The sequence below is a fragment of the Mauremys reevesii genome, linkage group 8, assembly GCF_016161935.1.
Source record: "Mauremys reevesii isolate NIE-2019 linkage group 8, ASM1616193v1, whole genome shotgun sequence".
Lineage (NCBI taxonomy): Eukaryota > Metazoa > Chordata > Testudines > Geoemydidae > Mauremys > Mauremys reevesii.
This window is the reverse complement of record NC_052630.1, coordinates 81,123,316-81,143,428: the sequence shown is the minus strand read 5'-3', so window position 1 is coordinate 81,143,428 and position 20,113 is coordinate 81,123,316. Positions and strand designations below refer to the sequence as shown.

The 20,113-nt window shown below is 43.7% G+C and overlaps 1 protein-coding gene across 12 annotated transcripts in view; it reads left to right on the top strand.

Annotated features, from left to right (window-relative positions):
• Positions 1-20,113, top strand: part of SPATA1 (spermatogenesis associated 1) — a 39,760-nt gene that overhangs the window by 14,396 nt on the left and 5,251 nt on the right. For 10 of the 12 annotated variants that reach the window (XM_039486689.1, XM_039486682.1, XM_039486690.1 and 7 more), the window contains 7 exons: positions 349-615; positions 3,675-3,819; positions 3,988-4,048; positions 5,864-5,975; positions 9,175-9,300; positions 15,278-15,456; positions 16,865-16,963. In XM_039486689.1, coding sequence (XP_039342623.1) covers positions 349-615; positions 3,675-3,819; positions 3,988-4,048; positions 5,864-5,975; positions 9,175-9,300; positions 15,278-15,456; positions 16,865-16,963 — 989 coding nt within the window. The remainder of the gene's footprint in view (positions 1-348; positions 616-3,674; positions 3,820-3,987; positions 4,049-5,863; positions 5,976-9,174; positions 9,301-15,277; positions 15,457-16,864; positions 16,964-20,113) is intronic. The other 2 variants (XM_039486691.1, XR_005584156.1) reach the window with 2 other exon arrangements.

The window sequence follows — 20,113 nt, the reverse complement described above, 5'->3', positions numbered from 1 at the left end:
CACTGAGAGCACTGAGTTTAGGAAGCGGGGACACTTCTTTTGAGGGGCCTGTATAACCCTGAAATTCTCTCTTTCTGTCATTGGTGTCATCTAGAGGAAGCTCAAAATCTGTTTGTTTCCTTTTAATTTTGTGTATGTGGTCTGGTTATACTTATTCCTTACTGTTTTGCTTTGAGACATATTTGGGATGTGTTGCTCTTTTGTGAATATCACTTTTAGTTTGTTTTCATTTACTAAAGCTTTCAAAGGTCTTCAGCTATTGGACTCTGAAGAAAATAAAATGTATGATTATTAACATTTTAAAGAGCACTTTTAAAATTGTGTATTTCTTTTCCCATGTAAAACTGGTCAATTGTAATGCAGACCAAATTGGATCCAATGGATCTCTCCGCATACCAAGTAGTTTAAATCCCACAAAGTGGGAGTCTGGAAAAAATCCTTCATCTTTGGAAAGTGCTCAGAAAAATCATCTAAGCCAGGATCAGAACGAATCTAATACACTTAGGTGGAGTCAAAAAGACAGAGGGACTATTTCAGGTCATCATGTAAAACAGAGCATTGAACAAGCCAAGAACAATGAGACTCAGGAAAATCCCATTCCCTCTGGAAGAAAAGGTATGATTAATTCAATCATCTTCTCTTTAAGGCTACTTTTTAGAAAGGGGGCATATAAAGCTAAACAAGAATAAAAAAAATCTCTCATTTCACTATAAAAACTGTTCAGACAATGTTATAAGAATGATTTGGAATCACAAAAGTAAAGGAATCCAGTTCTTTCCTTCACCTTACCCTGTTGTGCCAAAGGCACAGTAAAATGGTCTAACTGCATCCACTGTTTTGTGACCCTTGCAATATATAGGCCCAGTTATGTAAATTAATGGAATTTCAGCATAAACTCTAAATTTTATTGTGGAGAAATAGTAGTTAAAAAGTTTGAAGCCAGTGTTCTGTTATAAAAAACACTTTGACTTCCGCTTTCCTATTTTCCGCAAAATCTACCTGAAATTTTGCAGCCATTGTTTTATGCTGGGGTAGAATTTTTCTGGAAAGTTTTTGAAGCAAAATGGAAAAGGTCTTTGGGAAATAAGATTGAAAAAAGAAGTGAGTTTTTCTTGAACATTTTCTTGAATTTGTTTAGCTCATCATAATTCCAAAATGGTTTGGTTTCAAAACTCTGAATTTGCTTTAATCTATTAGTGTTTGAAATGAAGAGATTGGGAGGTAAGCTTCCATGTTTTTCAGAATTTCTAGGTTAATTTCAAGGCTAGGTTTTTTTGACTGAACCAAAATGTTCCCGTACGTAATTAATAGATGTTTACAGTCTTAATTTAAGTTTAAGAAAGTTTTCTTTCCCATCTGGAATTTATCATTTGATCAGATATACTAGAACCTTCAGGTGGTAAATGTCAACTTTTATTACAATCCATAACTAAAATCCTGATTTCATTGAAGTCAACGGCAAATCTCCTATTGTCTTCAGTGAGGCCAGGATTTCATCCATAATTTTTACACCATATGCCTCCTACTGTAATGGTCTATCCTTATTAATCTATGGCATGAAATATGGGTTTATGTCAATACACAAGGTCCAGTTGTCCCATTTTTCCTTCACATATATGTATTTCCTGTTCCCCATTTGACTGATATGATTTCTTCAACATTTTCAAACACAAGTTCCTAAAATTAGGCTTTTAAATCCATTGCACCTGCAACTCCCAAAGAGTTCAGTGTAGATGTTCAGCATCCCTGAAAATCAAAATAATTTATTCAGATGCCTTATAGATTTAGGAGCCTAATTTTAGACACCTGACTTTCAAAATTTTGACTTACAAATATATTTTTGTGGGTACACTAATAGCTTAGTTTCCACAGTGCACAAATGTTTCCTCATGTACCTTGTCAAATACATAGTGAGATTTTAGTTATTTTCTGGCAATGTCATTTACAGAAAAGGTCTAAAGATCTAAAAGCTATGGGTGTTAATGGGTTCTGGTTCAGGCACAAAGTACAGTCAAAACTCCCATTGACCTCAGTAGAAGTTTTGCCTGAGAATTGAAAGATGGGACCCAAAATTTTTAACCTGTGATATCGAGGCACAATTAATCTATAGACAGCTACTTTATTGAGCTATTTTACACTTTAAAATGAAAGTCTTTTAAGATTCTCCCAGAAAAAACTTTCAGAGATCTGCAGCCTTCCTTCATCCCTGTCTACTGATACAGGGAAATACTTAAACATGCTCAGTGGATTTTTGCATGAAAAGACTTTATTTCCATATGATAATTAGGAGCAATACATTATTAAAATCCTTTATCAAAATCTGAACTAGACTATAACAGGGAAAGTAATTTTATTCACTTCAATTTTCATTGTTAACCATATCTAATGCAATTTACATTTAGCCATGCTCGTAACACTCAGAAAAGGAAAATATTTCTACTGTCCTCCAAAGTAGAATTTTAATTTGCTTTTACAGTATTAAAGAGTTTGACTCCTAAAACTGAGAATTGAACATTTTCCCTGAATAGACTATAATGGAAATAGTACAAAGGCGTGGGTGGGATTAAAGCAAAAATAAAGATAACAATTATATGCCAGATTTGAAAATGTTTTTTTGAAAGAGATCTGTCAGCTACACATTTTCATCTAACACTGGATGGTTGCTGAGTACTGGAAGCCAATATTTATAATAGTCTCTTCAGAATGGTCTACTACCTTACTCTACTACCCGATTAAAAGGAAATAATTGATTAAATGGGCATAGTTGGATTGTAAGTGACAACTGATGTAACGTTAGTAGCTTGCCTATGACCATCTTCTTGTCTTTCATTTCTGAAGAAGATATAATAAAGAAAGTACTAATTCATTCTTTGTTCAGCATCCATTCTGATGGAATTACAGTTTTAAATCACATCATTAATACAATATTCAAAATCTTAATAAAAAAGAGTTTTACAGTCAAATATAAAAACCTTACATTGTCCTACCTTAGCATTAGCTGATAAAACTTCTACTGAGAAACTACTAGATGCAATAATATTCCAAGTTTTCAGGTGCACTGGCACTACTAAATGTTAATTTAAGCAAACCCCTGGATGTCCAGCAATTTGGATTAGCACCCAGTGGTTTGGATACTTATCAAAGTTTTAGCCAAACTTCTGTTTTATAATGGAAAAAAATGATGGTTCAGAGAATCCCATCCCTCTTTTAATGTTGCACATTTTCACGTGTTTTCAAAAACTCTAAGATTCTTTAATTATACAAAGATATAAGATTGTATTTTGTTTGAAAGTAATGCATCCTCTGAATCAATATTTTCATTTTAAACATTGGATCTTAATGTAATTGCCACTCATTTTAATAACATTGAGAATATATAGATTTGATTTAGACAAAATCAGAATCTGCCTTTGAAGTCAGACACTGGAAGTATAAATTACTGGATTATCTTTTTTCAAATGAAAAATCAGGAAATGTTCAAAATCATATTTGTATGCAGTGTAGTTGACAGTTTCATTTTATTTTCCCTAAAGCAAAACAGTGAACTTTCCAGTTTTTCTTAATGATGCTAAGAAGGCCTATTTTAACTTGGTTCTTTTGGTGGGCCATTAGTAAAGTCCAAAGGGACCCTTGAATATTGTATATGTTGCCTAATATTCTGTACTTTTCTGTAGAAGAAATCCCTATAGTGGTGGTTGCAAATGTGGAAAATAGAGGCAATCTAAAAGCTATCAGGATGGGAAGAAACACTACAGGGGATTCCGGAATTCCAGAATCATTGGAAGATGGAGACAAGGAATATTTGCACAATAAGAAAAGGTAATTATAGTGCGGAGTTAGTACTGACAAAATATTTCATTAATGGAAACTTCTTTAAATACTTCGATTAAATGAAATTGAGGAGAAAAATATACACTTTAATTAAATTTAAGACAAATTTATGTTTTTTAAGTTAATTTTTACTTGGTACTTTGATTTTATCTTCAGCCCTCAGCAGTCTGGAATTAGAGAATCTGTGACTGACGTTGGTATCAAACAGGATGATAAGGTATGTTTTCAAAGATAAAATATTAGTGGTAGTATAAAGAAATAGATCCATTCCTCCCAGCAGGAAAATTCCTAATTTTCAGTACTGCTGTCTCAGGTTACGGAGATGCACTATTCAAATGTAGGTTTCAGTATAATTGAAAAAAGTCGATTCTGCTCTGAAACAAATTTGCAAATGAAAAATATCAGCAACTGCTTAAGCAATCAATGAACCCCTCAAAAGCAGGCATTACAGTGACTAGCAGTTTGTCTCATTTAATAGAGACTACATTTACTAGTTATTATAATATTTTTTAAATCTTAACTGAGTTTGGGCCTGCTCATTACCCACGATAAATATAGATTTAATGACATTGGCTGCATTTTAGTAATTAGTATCCGTTTCCTACTGGCAATATCTTGAAGTCCTCATTCAAATACAAATGCCATTGAAGTATAATATAAAAAACCACGTATGTTGAGACTTCTGAAAACAACCGGTATAGTATATCTATAAAGCCAAAATTAGAGCATTGTTGAAACTGTGCAGAAGACACATCTGAGGTCCTGAGTACCACTTAAACTCGGAAATTAGAGCTCATGTGGGCCCTCTGCAGTGATGTGACTTGATCGTTAGTTAATTTTTGTAGAATCTGATGAAAGGAATTGGACAACACAAAGGCTGCTCTTATGACTTCTGCTATACTTAGAGTAGAGCTAGCTGGGAAAAAAATGAACATTTCAATATTTGACATACATTTTTACAAATTTTCCCACTTTTTTTTTTATTTTCACACAGCTCTACTTTACAGCAGTTTAAAGTTCTGTTTTTTTAAAGGAAATGATTGTTAGTTGTCAGAAGGAACCTCACACCAGCTGGATTGTCTACGAAGAGTGACTTTTAGTACAAGTTATTTTTATACTATCATAAATTATACAGACAGAGTGTGAATACACATATTTACATTCTTTTTAAATTTTATTAATGATAAAAGATAACCACACATAAATATATTTATCACTTGATGAGAAGAAAGCTATATAATAAAAAAGATTACCACAATTGGGGGGAGGGATAGCTCAGTGGTTTGAGCATTGGCTTGCTAAACCCAGGGTTTGTGAGTTCAATCCTTGAGGAGGCCATTTAGGGAACAGGGGTAAAATTCTGTCTGGGGATTGGCCCTGTTTGAGCAGGCAGTTGGACTAGATGACCTTCTGAGGTCCCTTGCAACCCTGATATTTGATGAAATCTTTGAATTCAGTACATTTCTCAGGGATAGTGAAAGATTCATTACAGTATCAAAGGATATCTCTTAGAAATGTGTAAGAGAAATGGAAATCTCATAAAAGTTATCTGAAATGTGATTCTATAAAATTGGCATTGTGGAGCTTCATGTCGTATCTCAATGATTTCTATATAAAATGTTCTCAGGTTACAAGTAAAAATATTTGTTTTTCTTTCAGCCCTAAAATTCAACCTGGATCTGAGAAAGAAGCTAGGTTATTTTCTTCTCATGCATTATCACCAGAAATTAAAGTTCTTTCAGCTAAATTCTACCATCAGATATACCTCTGCAACCCTACTGCTTTCTTTTGGTTTGCAGAGGTCTGACTGACTGGAGCTTAGTAAACATTTATTTTGATGACACAAAAAGAAAGCTTAGTCAAATTCAGACCTCCCATTCACCCAGGCATTCTTACTGCTCAGTACAGATTAAGGGGGTGGCTTAGTTTGGCCCCTCATGCATATTAACTTGATTAGAAACATTTCTCCAAATACAGGACAAGTATTCAAGGGTCAATATTATGCATTTATATACTTTTCATTTGCCTCTAGACAGATAAGAATAATGTAAATCGTCTTGAGTATTCAAGTCAATACATTTCTCCTCCTCCGCCACCATCTCTTTCTATAAACAGATCTCAAGTTCCCAGATTTCAGACAGAGAGTAAGTATACGCTTCCAAGAAATTACAAGGAATTGAACCTTTATTCAACATGTGAATGTTTATTTAAAACAGGGCCGCCCCGGGGGGGGGGGGGGCAAATGGGGCAATTTGCCCCAGGCCCCGGGCTCCACAGGGGCCCCCACGAGAATGGCTGAGGCTCCCTCCCCAGCCCCAGCCCGACCCCACCCCACCCCGTCTCCACCCCTCTCCCTCAGCGCATCCAGGAGCGTCCCCAGACAGCTGCAGCGTGGCTCCAGCGGGGTCCCTGAGCTCTGCCCTGCTCAGAGCCGCGTGGTAAAGGGGTGGGGCTGCAAGCTCCATGCTGAGCTCAGCTCCCTCCACTCAGCCTGGAGCTCGCAGCTCCTCCCCCTTACCACCCGGCTCTGAGCGGGGAGGAGCTCAGGCCCCGCCGGAGCCATGCTGCAGCTGTCTAGGGACGCTCCTGGATGCGCTGAGGCTCCGGGTGAGGGGAGAGCCGGGGGTAAGGGGCCAGGGCCAGGGGGTTTGGCTAAGGGGCAGGAAGTCCCAGGGACAGTCAGGGCACAGGGAGGGGCCAGAGGTTGGGGGGGGCAGTCAGGGGACAGGGAATGGGGGGGTTGGATTGTGGGTGTTCCGGGGGTCTGTCAGGACTCAGCGGGGGGTGGATAGGGGTCGGGGCAGTCAGGGGACAGGGAGCAGGGGTGGGGTGGTGGTTGGGGGTGGGGTCTCTGGGGGATGGTCAGGGGACAAGGAGCAGGATGGGTCGGGGATTCTGAGGGGGGCAGGAAGTGGGTGGGGGTCAGATAGAGAGCAGGGCCCGGCTGTTTGGGAAGCACAGCCTTCCCTACCCTAAAGCTCATTCAGCAGTTTGAGGCTTGCAGAAGAGCCAAGCTGTTCGCTTTTCCATTAGGGCTCCCATCCCTTTCACTTCTCAAATGCCAAATTGTAGTCTATATTTAATTTCAGTGCCATAGGGAGATTCATGTCAGGGGAGGGTAGCTTCATTTAAAATTAGCCACTGGGGGAGGGATCACATGAGAAGAGCAATATCCTGCCCAACCCTACCAAGGGAGACCCCCCTCCCCTGCATTCCCTGAGGCTCCAGAGGGGTTAATTCAGTGGTTCTCAAACTTTTATACTGGTGACCCCCTTTCACATAGCAAAACTCTGAGTGCGACCCCTCCCCTTATAAATTAAAAACACTTTTTTATATATTTAACACTATTATAAATGCTGGAGGCAAAGCAGGGTTTGAGGTGGAGGCTGACAGCTCGTGACCCCCAGTAATAACCTTGTGACCCCCTGAGGGGTCCCGACTCCCAGTTTGAGAACTCCTGGGTTAATTTAATTTTAGCACCCTATGTCTATTCACATGCATGTGCTATTTTGAGCATTTCAGTTTTCATAACATAGGCTCATCCCAGATTCTGGAACAAGCTCAAATGCTCAGTTTGTGGAGTATGTACATAAGCTATACTAAACACAAACCCACAGTAACCATCTCCAGTTTGTGAGGGACCTCATGGAGCCAGTCTCTAGGAAACAGATAAATTCATGGAGGTTAAGTCCATTAATGACTATTAGCCAGGATGGGTAAGGAATGGTGTCCCTAGCCTCTGTTTGTCAGAGGGTGGAGATGGATGGCAGGAGAGAGATCACTTGATCATTACCTGTTAGGTTCACTCCCTCTGGGGCACTTGGCATTGGGCATTGTTGGTAGACAGGATACTGGGCTGGCTGGACCTTTGGTTTGACCCAGTATGGCTGTTCTTATGTTCTAACCTAAATGAACCCAAAGTTATGGAGACAGATATGAGTCAAGGAAGCCAGCAGAGTATCAGAAACCTGGAAAGATCTCTGACTGGATGGGCTCAGGTGTTTGGTCACAAGCTGAGGTGGTTCAAAAATTTGGATTATTTTTAAGCAGAATTTTTGTATTGTTTCTTTAAACAATCAAACACAGCAAGCAGCAAATATTTGTCCACACACTTCTGAAACCCCAAACCATATTCAGGTTTTGGCAGACTAATTTCAACCACAACAAATTTTGAAGGAAAGCAGACATTGTCCGTGATTTTTTTCTGCTTTTTAAAAACCCCTAGTTTTCGATCCAGCAAAAGTTTTGATGGAAAATATTTGTCCAACCCTTTTAATGAGCTTTAGTGCCTTTTAGCACTAGCTGATGCTGAGAACCAGTGATACCTTGTAAAGAAGTTTTCTCAAAACTGTGTTTTTGCCGAGATGCAGAAGGTTTATTTTTCCCAGGGCCGCCCTTGAGGGAGGGAGGGGAAGGGGGGAGTCAGTGGGGCAATTTGCGCCAGGCCCCGCAGGGGCCCCCACGAGAATATAGTATTGTATAGTATTGCAATTTTTTTTATGGAAGGGGCCCCCTAAATTGCTTTTCCCCAGGCCCCCTGAATCCTCTGATTTAAAAAGGTGAATTCATAAGTTGAAAGTATTAGTTAGCCCTGGAGCACCCCTGGAGTTGGCACTAGGTACCAAATCACACCAGACGGCTGAGATAGGCGGGGGAATGCCTAGTCCACGAATCTCCCTGAAGCTCATATGTGAGCTAGGAGCTGAACTGCTCAGCACCATCAGAATGTAGATGGCTTTGCACATGCCCCAAGACACTTAGGGGATTCTAACAATGGAAACTTAGGCATCTACAGGATTAGATGGCAGCTGGGCAGTGGTTCTGCGAATGCCCCTGGCATCTAAATGTTGGACTTGGGTGCCTAAAAAGGAAGTTTGGTGCCTAAGTCCCCTTTCTGAATCTAGCCCCTAGTCACTAACTAACCATTTTGTTGCAGTATATTTAGCAAAATGCTTTCAGCAGGAAATAGCCCTCTTGAGTTTTTGGGTATCTGGCAACAGTTTTCAACTGTAACATGTTTCTCGTGCCTTCCCTTTTAAATATAGTTTTAATGATGTATATGCATTTAATATGGATATTAGTTCTAATTCATTTGTGCATTTATAAATGACTGAATGCATTCTCCATTCATATAACCCTTTTCTGAAGCCTCAAGTAGTGGCCAGTGTTAGAGATAGTATACTGGACTGTGGGAATCCCTATTCTATGTTCCTGAAAGGGACACAAACTGAAAAAGTTGGGCATGCTTTATGGTACGTGCACTTCACTGAGACATAACTATGGCTGGCCTTTCCCACTTTTAGCATCCAGAACTTTACTAAGTGTAGATTGTAATTTCTTTAGAAAGCAAGATGGTTGAACAACTGAAACAAATGAAGGCAGAAAGAAGGCATATGGAAAGAACTAGAGAGGAACTGGTTAAAAAAGCCAAAGGTTTGCTTGAACAAAATAAGCTGAGGAGATATCATGGTATGTTTTTCAATTGTATCATAACCATGTAAAAGTGAATGTGAAACTTTTTATCTGCCTGTGTCTATGTAGTGTTATAGTATATGCCTAAGTACAGAGATAGCAGCTGGATAAACAATACCTCTCAAAAACAACAAGGAGTCTGGTGGCACCTTAAAGACTAACAGATTTATTTGGGCATAAGCTTTCGTGGGTAAAAAACCTCACTTCTTCAGATGCATGGAGTGAAAATTGCAGTGCAGGCAACTTTCACTCCATGCATCTGAAGGAGTGAGGTTTTTTACCCACGAAAGCTTATGCCCAAATAAATCTGTTAGTCTTTAAGATGCCACCGGACCTTGTTGTTTTTGTGGATACAGACTAACACGGCTACCCCATGATACTTAATACCTCTCAAAAGGCTCATTTATATGACTAAGTATGGTAGAGAGGCTGAGGACTAAAATGTCTGCTCCCATTGATTCTCAGTGGTACTCCCATAAATATCTATGTCCCTGGATATTATGAACCATAGCACTGTTATGTTACTTGTAGAAGTACAGTATTCAGAAGGCATCCATAAACCACATCATGGTGCCAAGCTCACAATGAGTTAAACATTCCAAAGTGCTGTTTTTAAGAATGGTACATGAGGGCATGACAGAAAACTTGTCTGCTACGTCACATACAATTATTAGCGGCACCCAGATACACCTCTATTTTATTCCATGAAATAACTGGTGACAAAACTTATTTTTCTATAATAACAGATAAAGCCTATAGAAACAAAATGTGTACAGAACACAAACTTATCTGAAAACCACATCTGCTCCTTGGGCAGGGCCCATGCCTTCTTTTGTGCTTGTAGACATAAAACATCTTAATTCTTTTTCCTTTCAATTGTTTAAATGATAAATTAATTCTCAAGACAAAAATATGTTAAGTACCTTAGGGAAAAACAAGCAATATAGTAATGCTCCATTTCAGAGGAGTCAGGCAGAATTAAAAGAGCTCTGGACAAATCTATGGGTTCTATGAGAACCACACAGGGAACCTTAAAGAGTCACATGCATTTCTACAGTCATATGTTGAGTGTCACTGCCCAGAATGGTTAAATAGCACAGATACCCAACTGATCTATGGAGCAACGACAATATACAGTAATTATTGATATACTGCAACCTACATTATACAAAAGTTTCAGTGGACAACTGAAAACTTCAACTCCTGTTGGGCTGGTTTCCCCTAGTCATAGAGCCAACAGTTGGTTTTTCATACTAGGGACCTCATGTTTCCCAGTAGAGTCTTGCCATTCCAGTTTTCAACAGCCCCAAGAGTTTTCACCAAGTGCCTCGTGGTAGGCATTTTTAAGATTACCTCAAAGACTGGCTCATTTAAGGAACCTCTCCTCAGCAGGTCTCAGACAATATCCATTACATCCTTGCACTTTGCCACGTCAGGGCTCAGGGTAAGCAAGAAGAAGTCACCTGTAGTATCTTTCCAAAAGACAGAATTTGTAGGAGCACAACAGCATACCTACTGTCCATCAACTGTGAAGTTGTGGCAGAGCTTATGAGTCAGTTACAGAGCAATCCTCAGACAACAGTACAGGAATGTCTAAGAATGCTAGATTACATGCATTGTGCATGTTTGTCACTCCTCATGCTTTGTTGTATTCAAGGCTGGTTGAAGTCCAGCTACCCATCAAGCAAACGCCACCTATATATGGTAGTGCAGCTACCTCAGGAGGTCCTATTATCACGAGATTGGTGGAAGGATCCTATCCAAGTATGCAGAAGTGCTCGATTTTCTTCTCCTCTATCCACAGTAATGCTAGTAATGGATGCGTCCAGTCTCAGATGGGGAGTACACTTGAATCAACATCAGACTCAGGGACTATGGTCAAGAGACAAGTCTCATCTTCCCATAAATATCTTAGAACTCAGAGAAATTTGTTTACCGTATATAACAGTCCAGCCTTAATCCATGGTAAAACAGTACAGGCATGACAAACATCTTGGCGATGTTTTACGTAAACAGACAAGGAGGAACCAGTTTATTTCCACTATGCCAGGAAGCTGTTAGCATATGGAACTGGTGCATCTGACATCAAATTACCCTGACAGCCATTCACCTGTCATGTGAGCAGACACTCTTCTTTTAACGATGAACAGTCCATAAAGGATTCAGTCAATCACAGATCTTTCACAAATGGGATCGCCCAGCCATAGACTTGTTTGCCATGGCGACAAACAAGAAATGCCAAACCTTTTATTTCAGAAGGGAATCTGAGTCCAGGATCTCTATCGGACACTTTTCCTCAGCTCATCTCCTGGGCTGACTTACATCTATCCACTGATCCCTCTAATTCTGAGGACAGTGTGGAAGCTCAGACAAGATGGTGCCATGTAGCTATTGCTAGCAACCTCTGGGTGCAGGTAATTATAGTTCTCAGACCCATGAAGATTCTTAGTATAACCTCCAATAACATTAGCCCTGGATCTGGACATAATCTCCCAAACAATGGGAAGACACTCCATCCAGATCCACTTTCCCTGTACCTTACAGCCTAGATGCTGGCTGCCTGACTAATACAGAGAAATCATGTTCCAAAGCTGTCCAGAACATCTTGATTCACAGTAGGAAGGACTTGACAAAGCTCACTTATGCCAAATGGAAAAGATTCACTCTTTGGGCAAAACAGCATCAACTTTCCCACTCATTCTCATGATTTAAAATTATCTATGCTGATTGAAGAGATCTGAATTCACTATTAAAACAGTACACCTAGCAGCTATCTCACGCCTACAATATATTCTCACATCCTACAGTGTCTACATGCCTCACAGAATCAATACATATATTTCCTCCTATATAGGAGCTACCTCCCTCGTAAGATTGCGCTGTGGCTTTAGCTGGGTTGATGGGAGCTTCCATTTGAGCCATTAGTATCATGTTCTTTATACTACCTTTCTGTGAAAACAGCTTTCTTAGTGGCAATTACCCCGACATGTAGAGTAGGAGACCTACAAGCAGTAATGGCAGGGCTATCATACACTAGTTTTGATAAGGATAAGGTCTCCCTTAAGTCCCAGCCAAAATTTGTTCCTAACGTAGTTTCAGATTTTCACTTAAATTGGACTACTGTATTCACATACCTGTTTTCTTCCTGAAACCCCTTTCTAATGATAATAAGAAGAGGCTTTACTCCCTGGACGTATCAAAACTTTTCTTTTTAGTTAAAGAGAACTCAGCCCTTCAGCCTTACATCTAGAGTATTTGTAGCATTTGCTGAAAGAATGAGTGGCTAGGCCATTTCTTTCCAGCAATTAGCTAAATGGATCTCAGAATGTTTTACATTATGCTGTCGGTTAGCTAAATTAGGACCTCATGCTCAAATTAAGGCTCACTCCTCAAGGACTCATGTAGCTTCTACAGAAGCTGAACTATGTAAAGCAGCCACTTAGAGTTCCATTCATACATTCACATAGCATGTTTTCTGATGGAAACAGCTAGGGAAGATGCCCATTCTGTCAGATCTATATTACCATCTATATTTAAATAGACTCCTGTCACCCACCGCCTAAGATACAGTTACTGCTTGGGAGTCCTCAAGAATGCACTACATATAGACAATCCCTCAAAAAAGTAACTGGTTCTATGAGAGATGCTGTCTATATGTGTTCTATGACCCCACCCCCCTTTCCCTTCCCTTCCCAAGTACTATGGAAGCCTTGAATACCTGGATTCTACATAGGCAACAGATCTGAGAGGTAGTTCTTCCCTGTCCACCCTTTTATGCCCCATGAAAAGGTGTGTGTCCGGGCACTTAGGGGGCATGCACAGGCCAACAAACACTGTTGGGCAAAAGAGTCCAGTCCCGAATGCATAAAGCACATGCAACTCGTGGACTGCTAGATTCACAAAGGAGTGTAAGTGTGGAAATGGTCAGCATCAAACCCCCGCCCCCAACTTTTAGGTCCCTAGAAAATCACTGGGATTCACAAAGCCTGAGTGAGTCACCAATGCTCCCTATACAATGAATGGGGCTAGATAGGCACCTTAGAATGGGATTCACAAAAGCCAACATACTAGGTGGCTCCCCGCCTAGGCTAGCGAATGAGAGCTGCCAAGATGAGGGGTATGCCCTAAGCCCCACTGCTCTCAGGGAGTTTCACATCTAAGTCCAGACTTCAGGGAAGCACTTGCATCTGCTTGGGATTCTTGAGTTCAACCCCCCTCTTGGCATTAGATTACCTGGCTAATGGGAGACACCCACCTCAAGTCCCCCTTCACCTGCAATGAAAGAAGGGATTTGAATGGGGAATCTACTACTTGTTGGAGGAGGTGGCCTAAACACTGGGCTAGAGACTATACTGATGTGGGGGTTTTCTCAGCCTCTCCTGTTGAAACATTCCACTGTGAAAAATAATGAAAGCATCATTGGACCAGCGAGACAGAAAGTATGAGACTGATGCTTGTGGCCGGTGCATTTATTAAGGAGATGGGAAACCCAAAATCCAGTTCCCCCGCTCCAATTAAATGGAGGTAGCCCTCCCTCTCCCCCTCCCCAACACACACATGTCCTATACCCCACCTAGGGCACTCATCTGAGAAGTAGTAGACGTGTTCAAATCCCTTCTTTTCCTCAGGTAGAAGGGGTACTTGGGACATCTCCCACAACTCCAGTAAATACCCTATTGGGCAAAAAGCTATGTGGAAGGGAGTTCCTCCTTCCCCAGCCAGTTTGTGTGAGCTGGCTTGTGCGGGCCCAATCTGATGGATGACCTCTGAGCCCACTTACTGGCTTGGCCCTGCAGGTGAGTTAGGCAGAGGACCCCCTAGTTTCCCCTCAGTCATGCATCACACTGGAGCTTAGGCATGTGGACGCCTAGCATGAGGCTGTAACACATAGGTTGCTAGGGAACTTTTACTGCAAAAATGTAGGTGCCAAATGCATTTAGGTGACTTCAGGGTTTGACATCAGTTGAACAGGGGGGTTGTGCACCCCAGTGGGGCCTGATTCTAGAACGTAGGCACTTAACCGGGCACTTAGGTACCTAAGTCCTTTTGTGACTCCAGCCCCAAGAGTGGACTACATGTAGACAACACATCTCAAAGACCCTCAGTTACTGTGAGGTAAGTAATGTTTGCAGAAAGTTTTCCATTAATCTTAGGCATTCTGCCAGGGGCAGCTTTAGCATGAGTTCATGGGGGGTCATTTGCCCCCCCAAAAATCATAAAATCGGGTGCCAAACCTGAGTGGAACTGCAACCCTGTGTACCAGGTGACAATGCCAAGCACTGGGAGCCAGGCCCAGCCCTGCAGGACAGGAGCTGCTGCTGCAGGGATAGTGTAGGGGGTGGGCTTGTTCTCCAGACAATTCCATCCTCCCCTTTGCACCTGGCTGGAATTAGGGTTGCAGTACTGGGGCAGAGAGTTCTGCTGCTGATGGTCAGTGCCCTCCCTCCCCCCCATGGCAGCACATTGCACCCACTGAGTCGGGAGGTTACATCCACCCCTGAATTCTGCTCAAGAACTCTGGATCTGTGGAGTTCCCCAGCTCTGCATAACACATGCTCCTAGTTCAGCTTCTCTTTAGCGCTGGACCTGCAGAACTAATAAATTTTGCAAACCTGGCTGTCTTTTATACAGCTTAGTCGTGCAGCACTGCAAAGCTCCACAGGACTGAAACTCTGGTCCTACAGCGTTCCTGCTGGAGCTTCAGTCAAACCTCTGAGAACAGATCTAGCCTTTAATTTTAGCTGGCTGGGGTCCAGCTAATCCTGGTGTGACTGTATAGTTAATGTAATGTTTAGTTTAGCTAAACATTCATTGATTTTAAAAAACAAGGCTACATTTTTCATACATGTATAAACCACTGAAGTTGAACCATACTACACACGTACCATGTACCATGTACAAGTTCTTTATTATTATTCCTAATGTACTCTATATTAACCTGATCAAGACCAACCAGAGATGTTGTCCTGTATAGCTCGTGATGCATGGAAAAAGAAATACTTTGAAACTAAGAAAGCTACAGCTTCATTGGAGGATATTTTAAATAAACTGCGACAAGATGTAGAGCTTTACTACCAAAAGTTACTGTTGCAGCTAGAAGCCAGAGATATCAGGAAACGACCAAACAATTTAACACACATTGCAAACGCCAAGGTAATATCATTTGTTCATATTTGTCAATTCCTTTCTCTCTTTCCATGAAATTTGGCTTCTGTATAGAGTATAAATTGTACGAACAAATTTACCACCATAATTCAGAGATTCCAAACTTTACTAATTGTTTCTGAATGACATCTGTAAAACAGTCATATATCCTTCAGTGGTGAGCATAGCCCATCTAGTTTAATCAGCATACACCATTGACCAGGTTTGTTTGAGGGATTTGATATCTAAAAAAAGCTTAATTCATTTAGAAACCATTTACCAAGAATAGGAGCATTAGTCCATTTTTATTTGCATATTATAAGACATTCTGTTTGCATAGACCAAGTATGGACCATCCCTGGTGATCTTATAAATTACTCTTTGTTTGCCCAGAGTGTGTCATGGAAATAGCACACCCCAGTATTCCATGAATCCTGGATGAATGCATGAGTGTGCATGTAAGAACACAAAGGTTACTTCTTTTGCCTATGGTAACAACTTGTTTAGTTATGTATAAACTAGTATTTTTTTTAATATAACAGAGATTTTTTCATGAATGAATTGTATGTATCACACTTTGTATGCTGGTGTAAAGATGTTCCAAATGCTTGGGTGCAACAGCACAGCCATAGCTCTGTGTGTACACTGGGCACAAATATCCTTTTCATGCAGAAAGATTACATACTTCCTACTGTGTTGAAGAAGTAGGGAAAGAGTAATCTCGGTCTAAATACCTTTGGCGCACTTGCACTTTGAAAATAGTGTGTTGTGCAGAGACCTATATTAGCAGAAGGAATTGGTGAAAGTTAAGGGAAGAGTAACTAAACTGGTCAGATAGACTGAAGAAAAACTTCCTGACAGTGAACTCTCCTAAATTGTGGAATAATTTGCCAAGGGAAGTAGCGGAAGCCCCTCTGATAGTTAATCTGAAACTAGACTAGGCAAAATAACAGAAAATCTACTGTAGCAAAGTATTTGTGGATGTTTTTATGTTCGCATCTGAAAGCTATAAGAGAGACATACTTGTAAAGCACAATACGTGTAATTATTATTAAGCATGGCACTCTGGGTAGCACTGCCAGTATTACAGAAGCATGTGCTCTATCAGGTACTTCTATTACAGTACTGCCTCTCTTGAAGTCGTCCCGGTTAACGTTGTTTCATTGTTACGTTGCTGATCAATTAGGGAACATGCTCATTTAAAGTTGTGCCCTCCTTTTGAGAGAAGACTGCTACAATACAGGACATATTTGGGGAGAGGGGCGGGGGGAGTCAAAAACTGAAGGCTTGGAAGAAGAGTTTAGAGGATTGCTGTCCTAGTGCAGGGGAGGGAGAGAGATTATGGTCAAGAACTGCAGTGGTAGAAAAATATATAGTATAGCTGAGCTGCATAAAAGCTATTTGTTTATTCCCATAGAACACCACAATCATCCAGATTACAACAGTGCAGCATGAAATTGATCAACTAAAGAGAAAGCTGGACAATACAAAAATGAAACTCATAATAGAAATTAAGGTAATCTGCCTTTATTCTAACCAACCTGTAAATTAAACAAATAGAGATTTTCTTCGCTAGAAAAGCTAGAGCCATAAAATATTTGAAATTTTTAGAAGTTAATCAGTATTTGAAGAGATAGTATGTTAAAGCTTACTTTGCGTTAGCTGAAGCTTTCACTTAAGCAAAATGACCAACCTGCCTACTCCACATCATGTAGTAATAAGCAGCATTCCTAGTGTTTACATTTTCCATGAACTGCATAAACTAAAGCCTTGTCTACACTGCAGTTTTGTCAGCAAAACTCTCCTGGTGTGCCAACAAAATAAAACCACCTCAACAAGAGGCATAGAGCTTTTTGCGGCAAAGTTAAAACAACAAAGCATCAGTGCTGTTCATTATGTCGCCATAACTGGCCTCTCCCAGTATCCCACAATGCCCACCATGACCGCCCTGCTCACTCCAGCTGCCCAGACATGCAGCCACTCCCCTTTCAAAGCTCGGGAAGTTCTGACAGCTGAGCATGCTGCTCCGGCAGCAAAGAGCACATCATTACCATGGAATCCTGCTCTCGCCGGCGCTAGGGTTACCAACTTTCTAATCCCCGAAAACCAAGCACCCCTGCCCCGCTCCTTCCCCTGTCTGTGCCCCCCCCCACCCCACACACACACCCTGCCCCGTTGTTCACTACCCATCTTCCAGGACTCACTTGCTGCCTCCAGAGCTGGGAGAATCTGATGTGGAGCCTGCCTGCCCAATTGGGGCACAGCAGGGGGGCTAGGGAGGGGCACAGCAAGGTGTGTGGGGCGGGTCAGTTCCAGGGAGGTGTCTGTCAGTCCCTGGAGTGAGGGGCCGGGGTGGGAAAATCGGGCCACAGTAAGGTGATGGAGCCTGGGGTGCAGAAATCAAGGCACAGCAGGGAGTGGGGGTGTCCCCAGAGCAAGGGGCCAGGGAGGGGAAATCGGGGCACAATGGGGGTGGGGTGGGGAAGTCAGGGCACAGTAGAGGAGGGATGTTGGCCCCTGGCACAAGGGGCTGGAGGTGGGGAACAGATGAGCAGCAGCTGCTAAGCAGAGCTGCTTCCCTAGGCTCCAGCAGCAGCTGCTGCTCTTCCCACCACCCCAGTGGCAGAGGCCAGTTACTGTGGTAACTGGACTTCTAGTGTCCAGACGCTGCCAGCCCAGTTTCCCTTTTCGAGTGGATGTTCCCATTGAAAACCAGACCCTTGCCAAGCCTATGTGCAGTGATGAGCTGCCAAAATATTAACAACAGGTTCCCTCCTCATCATCCCACGAGGGGGTCGTGGCCGCCCCCCCTCCCCTGGGACCCCTGCCCCATCCACCCCCCTTCCCTGTCCCCTGACTGCCCCCTGACGCCCCATCCAACTCCTCCTCTCATTCCTGATGGCCCCCCGGGACCCCTGCTCCATCCAACTACCCCTGGAATCCCTGCCCCCGACTGCCCCCCACCACCCCATCCAACCCCTGCTCCTTCCTGACTGCCCCCCAGGACCCTTGCCCCCTTTCAATCCCCCTGTTCCCTGCCCTCTGACCGCTCCACCCCTATCCCCCCCCCAACTCCCGTGCCCTCTTCCAACACCCCCTCCCTGCTCCCTGCCCTCTTACCGCACTGGCTGGAGCCGCTCAGCCAGGACTGGGGCCGGTGCCATGGGGCCCGAGCCGAGTCGGGCTGAAGTCGCAACCGCGGGGCTGGGACCAGCATTGGCTCCGCAGGGGCTGGGCCGGGCTGGGACCAGCACTGGCGCTGCAGGGCCTGAGCCGGGCCAGAGCCATGGGGCCGGGGCCAGCACCGGCGTTGTGGGGCCAGAGCTGCAGGGCTGGGACCAGCACCGGCGCCGCAGAGCTGGAGCCGCAGGGGCCGGGACCAGCACCGGCACTGTGGGGGCCGGGCCGGAGCCACGGGGCCGAAGCTTGGGGCGCTGAGCTGGGGCCATGACAGGACGGGGGCTGGAGGCACTCGGCCGGGGGTGCCAGGCTGGCAGGGCCAGCTTGCGGCCAATTCAACCAATTCCCCTGAATCGGTCCCCGCCCCTAAGAGGGCCCTGCGCCCAAGCCCCAGTACAGCGTACCGGCAAGAGCCAGTGCGCTGTACCGGGGTGGCCTGGCTTCTCCAGGGGGGCAATTTAAAGGGCCTGGGGCTCACAGCAGGGGCTGAAGCCCCAGGCTCTTTAAATTGCCGCCAGAGCCCCACTGCTGGAGCCCTGGGATAGGGTTGTGGGGCCCTGGGATAGGGTTGTGGGGCTCTGGGGGCTATTTAAAAAGCTCCCGTTGCGTCTACCGCCCTGGCTCTTTAAATAGCCACTGGAGCCCCGCCGCTTCCCCAGGGCTCCCACGGCTATTTAAAGGGCTGGGGCGGTAGAAGCAGGGGAGCCCCGGGCCCTTTAAATAGCCCCCGAGCCCTGCACTGCTGCTGCTACCCTGGTGGAAGAGGGGGCACTCACCGTACAGGGTGGGCTGTGCTCCCTGTACCCACATCCCCTGCCTGCAGCCAGCCCCGCACTGCCTGCCCTGCCTGCACCAGCCCCTGCCTGCAGCCAGCCGCGCACCCCCTGCCCTGTCTCCAGCCAGCCCCACAGCCACTGCCCGCAGCCAGCCCATCTCCAGCCAACCCCTGCCGCATCCCCCTGCCTGAAGCCAGCCAGTCCCACACTCCGCCTCCAGCCCTGCCAACCCCTGCCGCACCCCACTGCGGTCCTGCCTGAAGCCAACCAGCCCACCCCACACACCCGTCTCCAACCAGCCCTGCACCCCTTGCCCTGCCTCCAGCCAGACCCTACCTTCAGTCAGCCCCTGCTCTGCCTCCAGCCAGACCCATGTCCACTGGTGCCCTGCAGTTCCCAGGGCAGTAACCCTGCCCACGTGCTTCAATGAGGGGGGGCAGGGAGCAGCTGGGTCCCACACGTGCACACCCTAGGGTGACCAAGTGTGAAAAATTGGGACTGAGGGTGGGGGGGTAATAGGCTCTAAGAAAAAGATCCAAAAATCGGGACTGTCCCTATAAAATCGGGACATCTGGTCACCCTAGCACACCCCCGGGGAGAGACAGGGACCCATACATGTGAAACGGAGCTCATTTCTAGTTCAGGCCCATCTTTTTAAAAAAAAACTTCAGGTAGGGTTAACATACATTTGTATTTTCCTGGCCATGTCA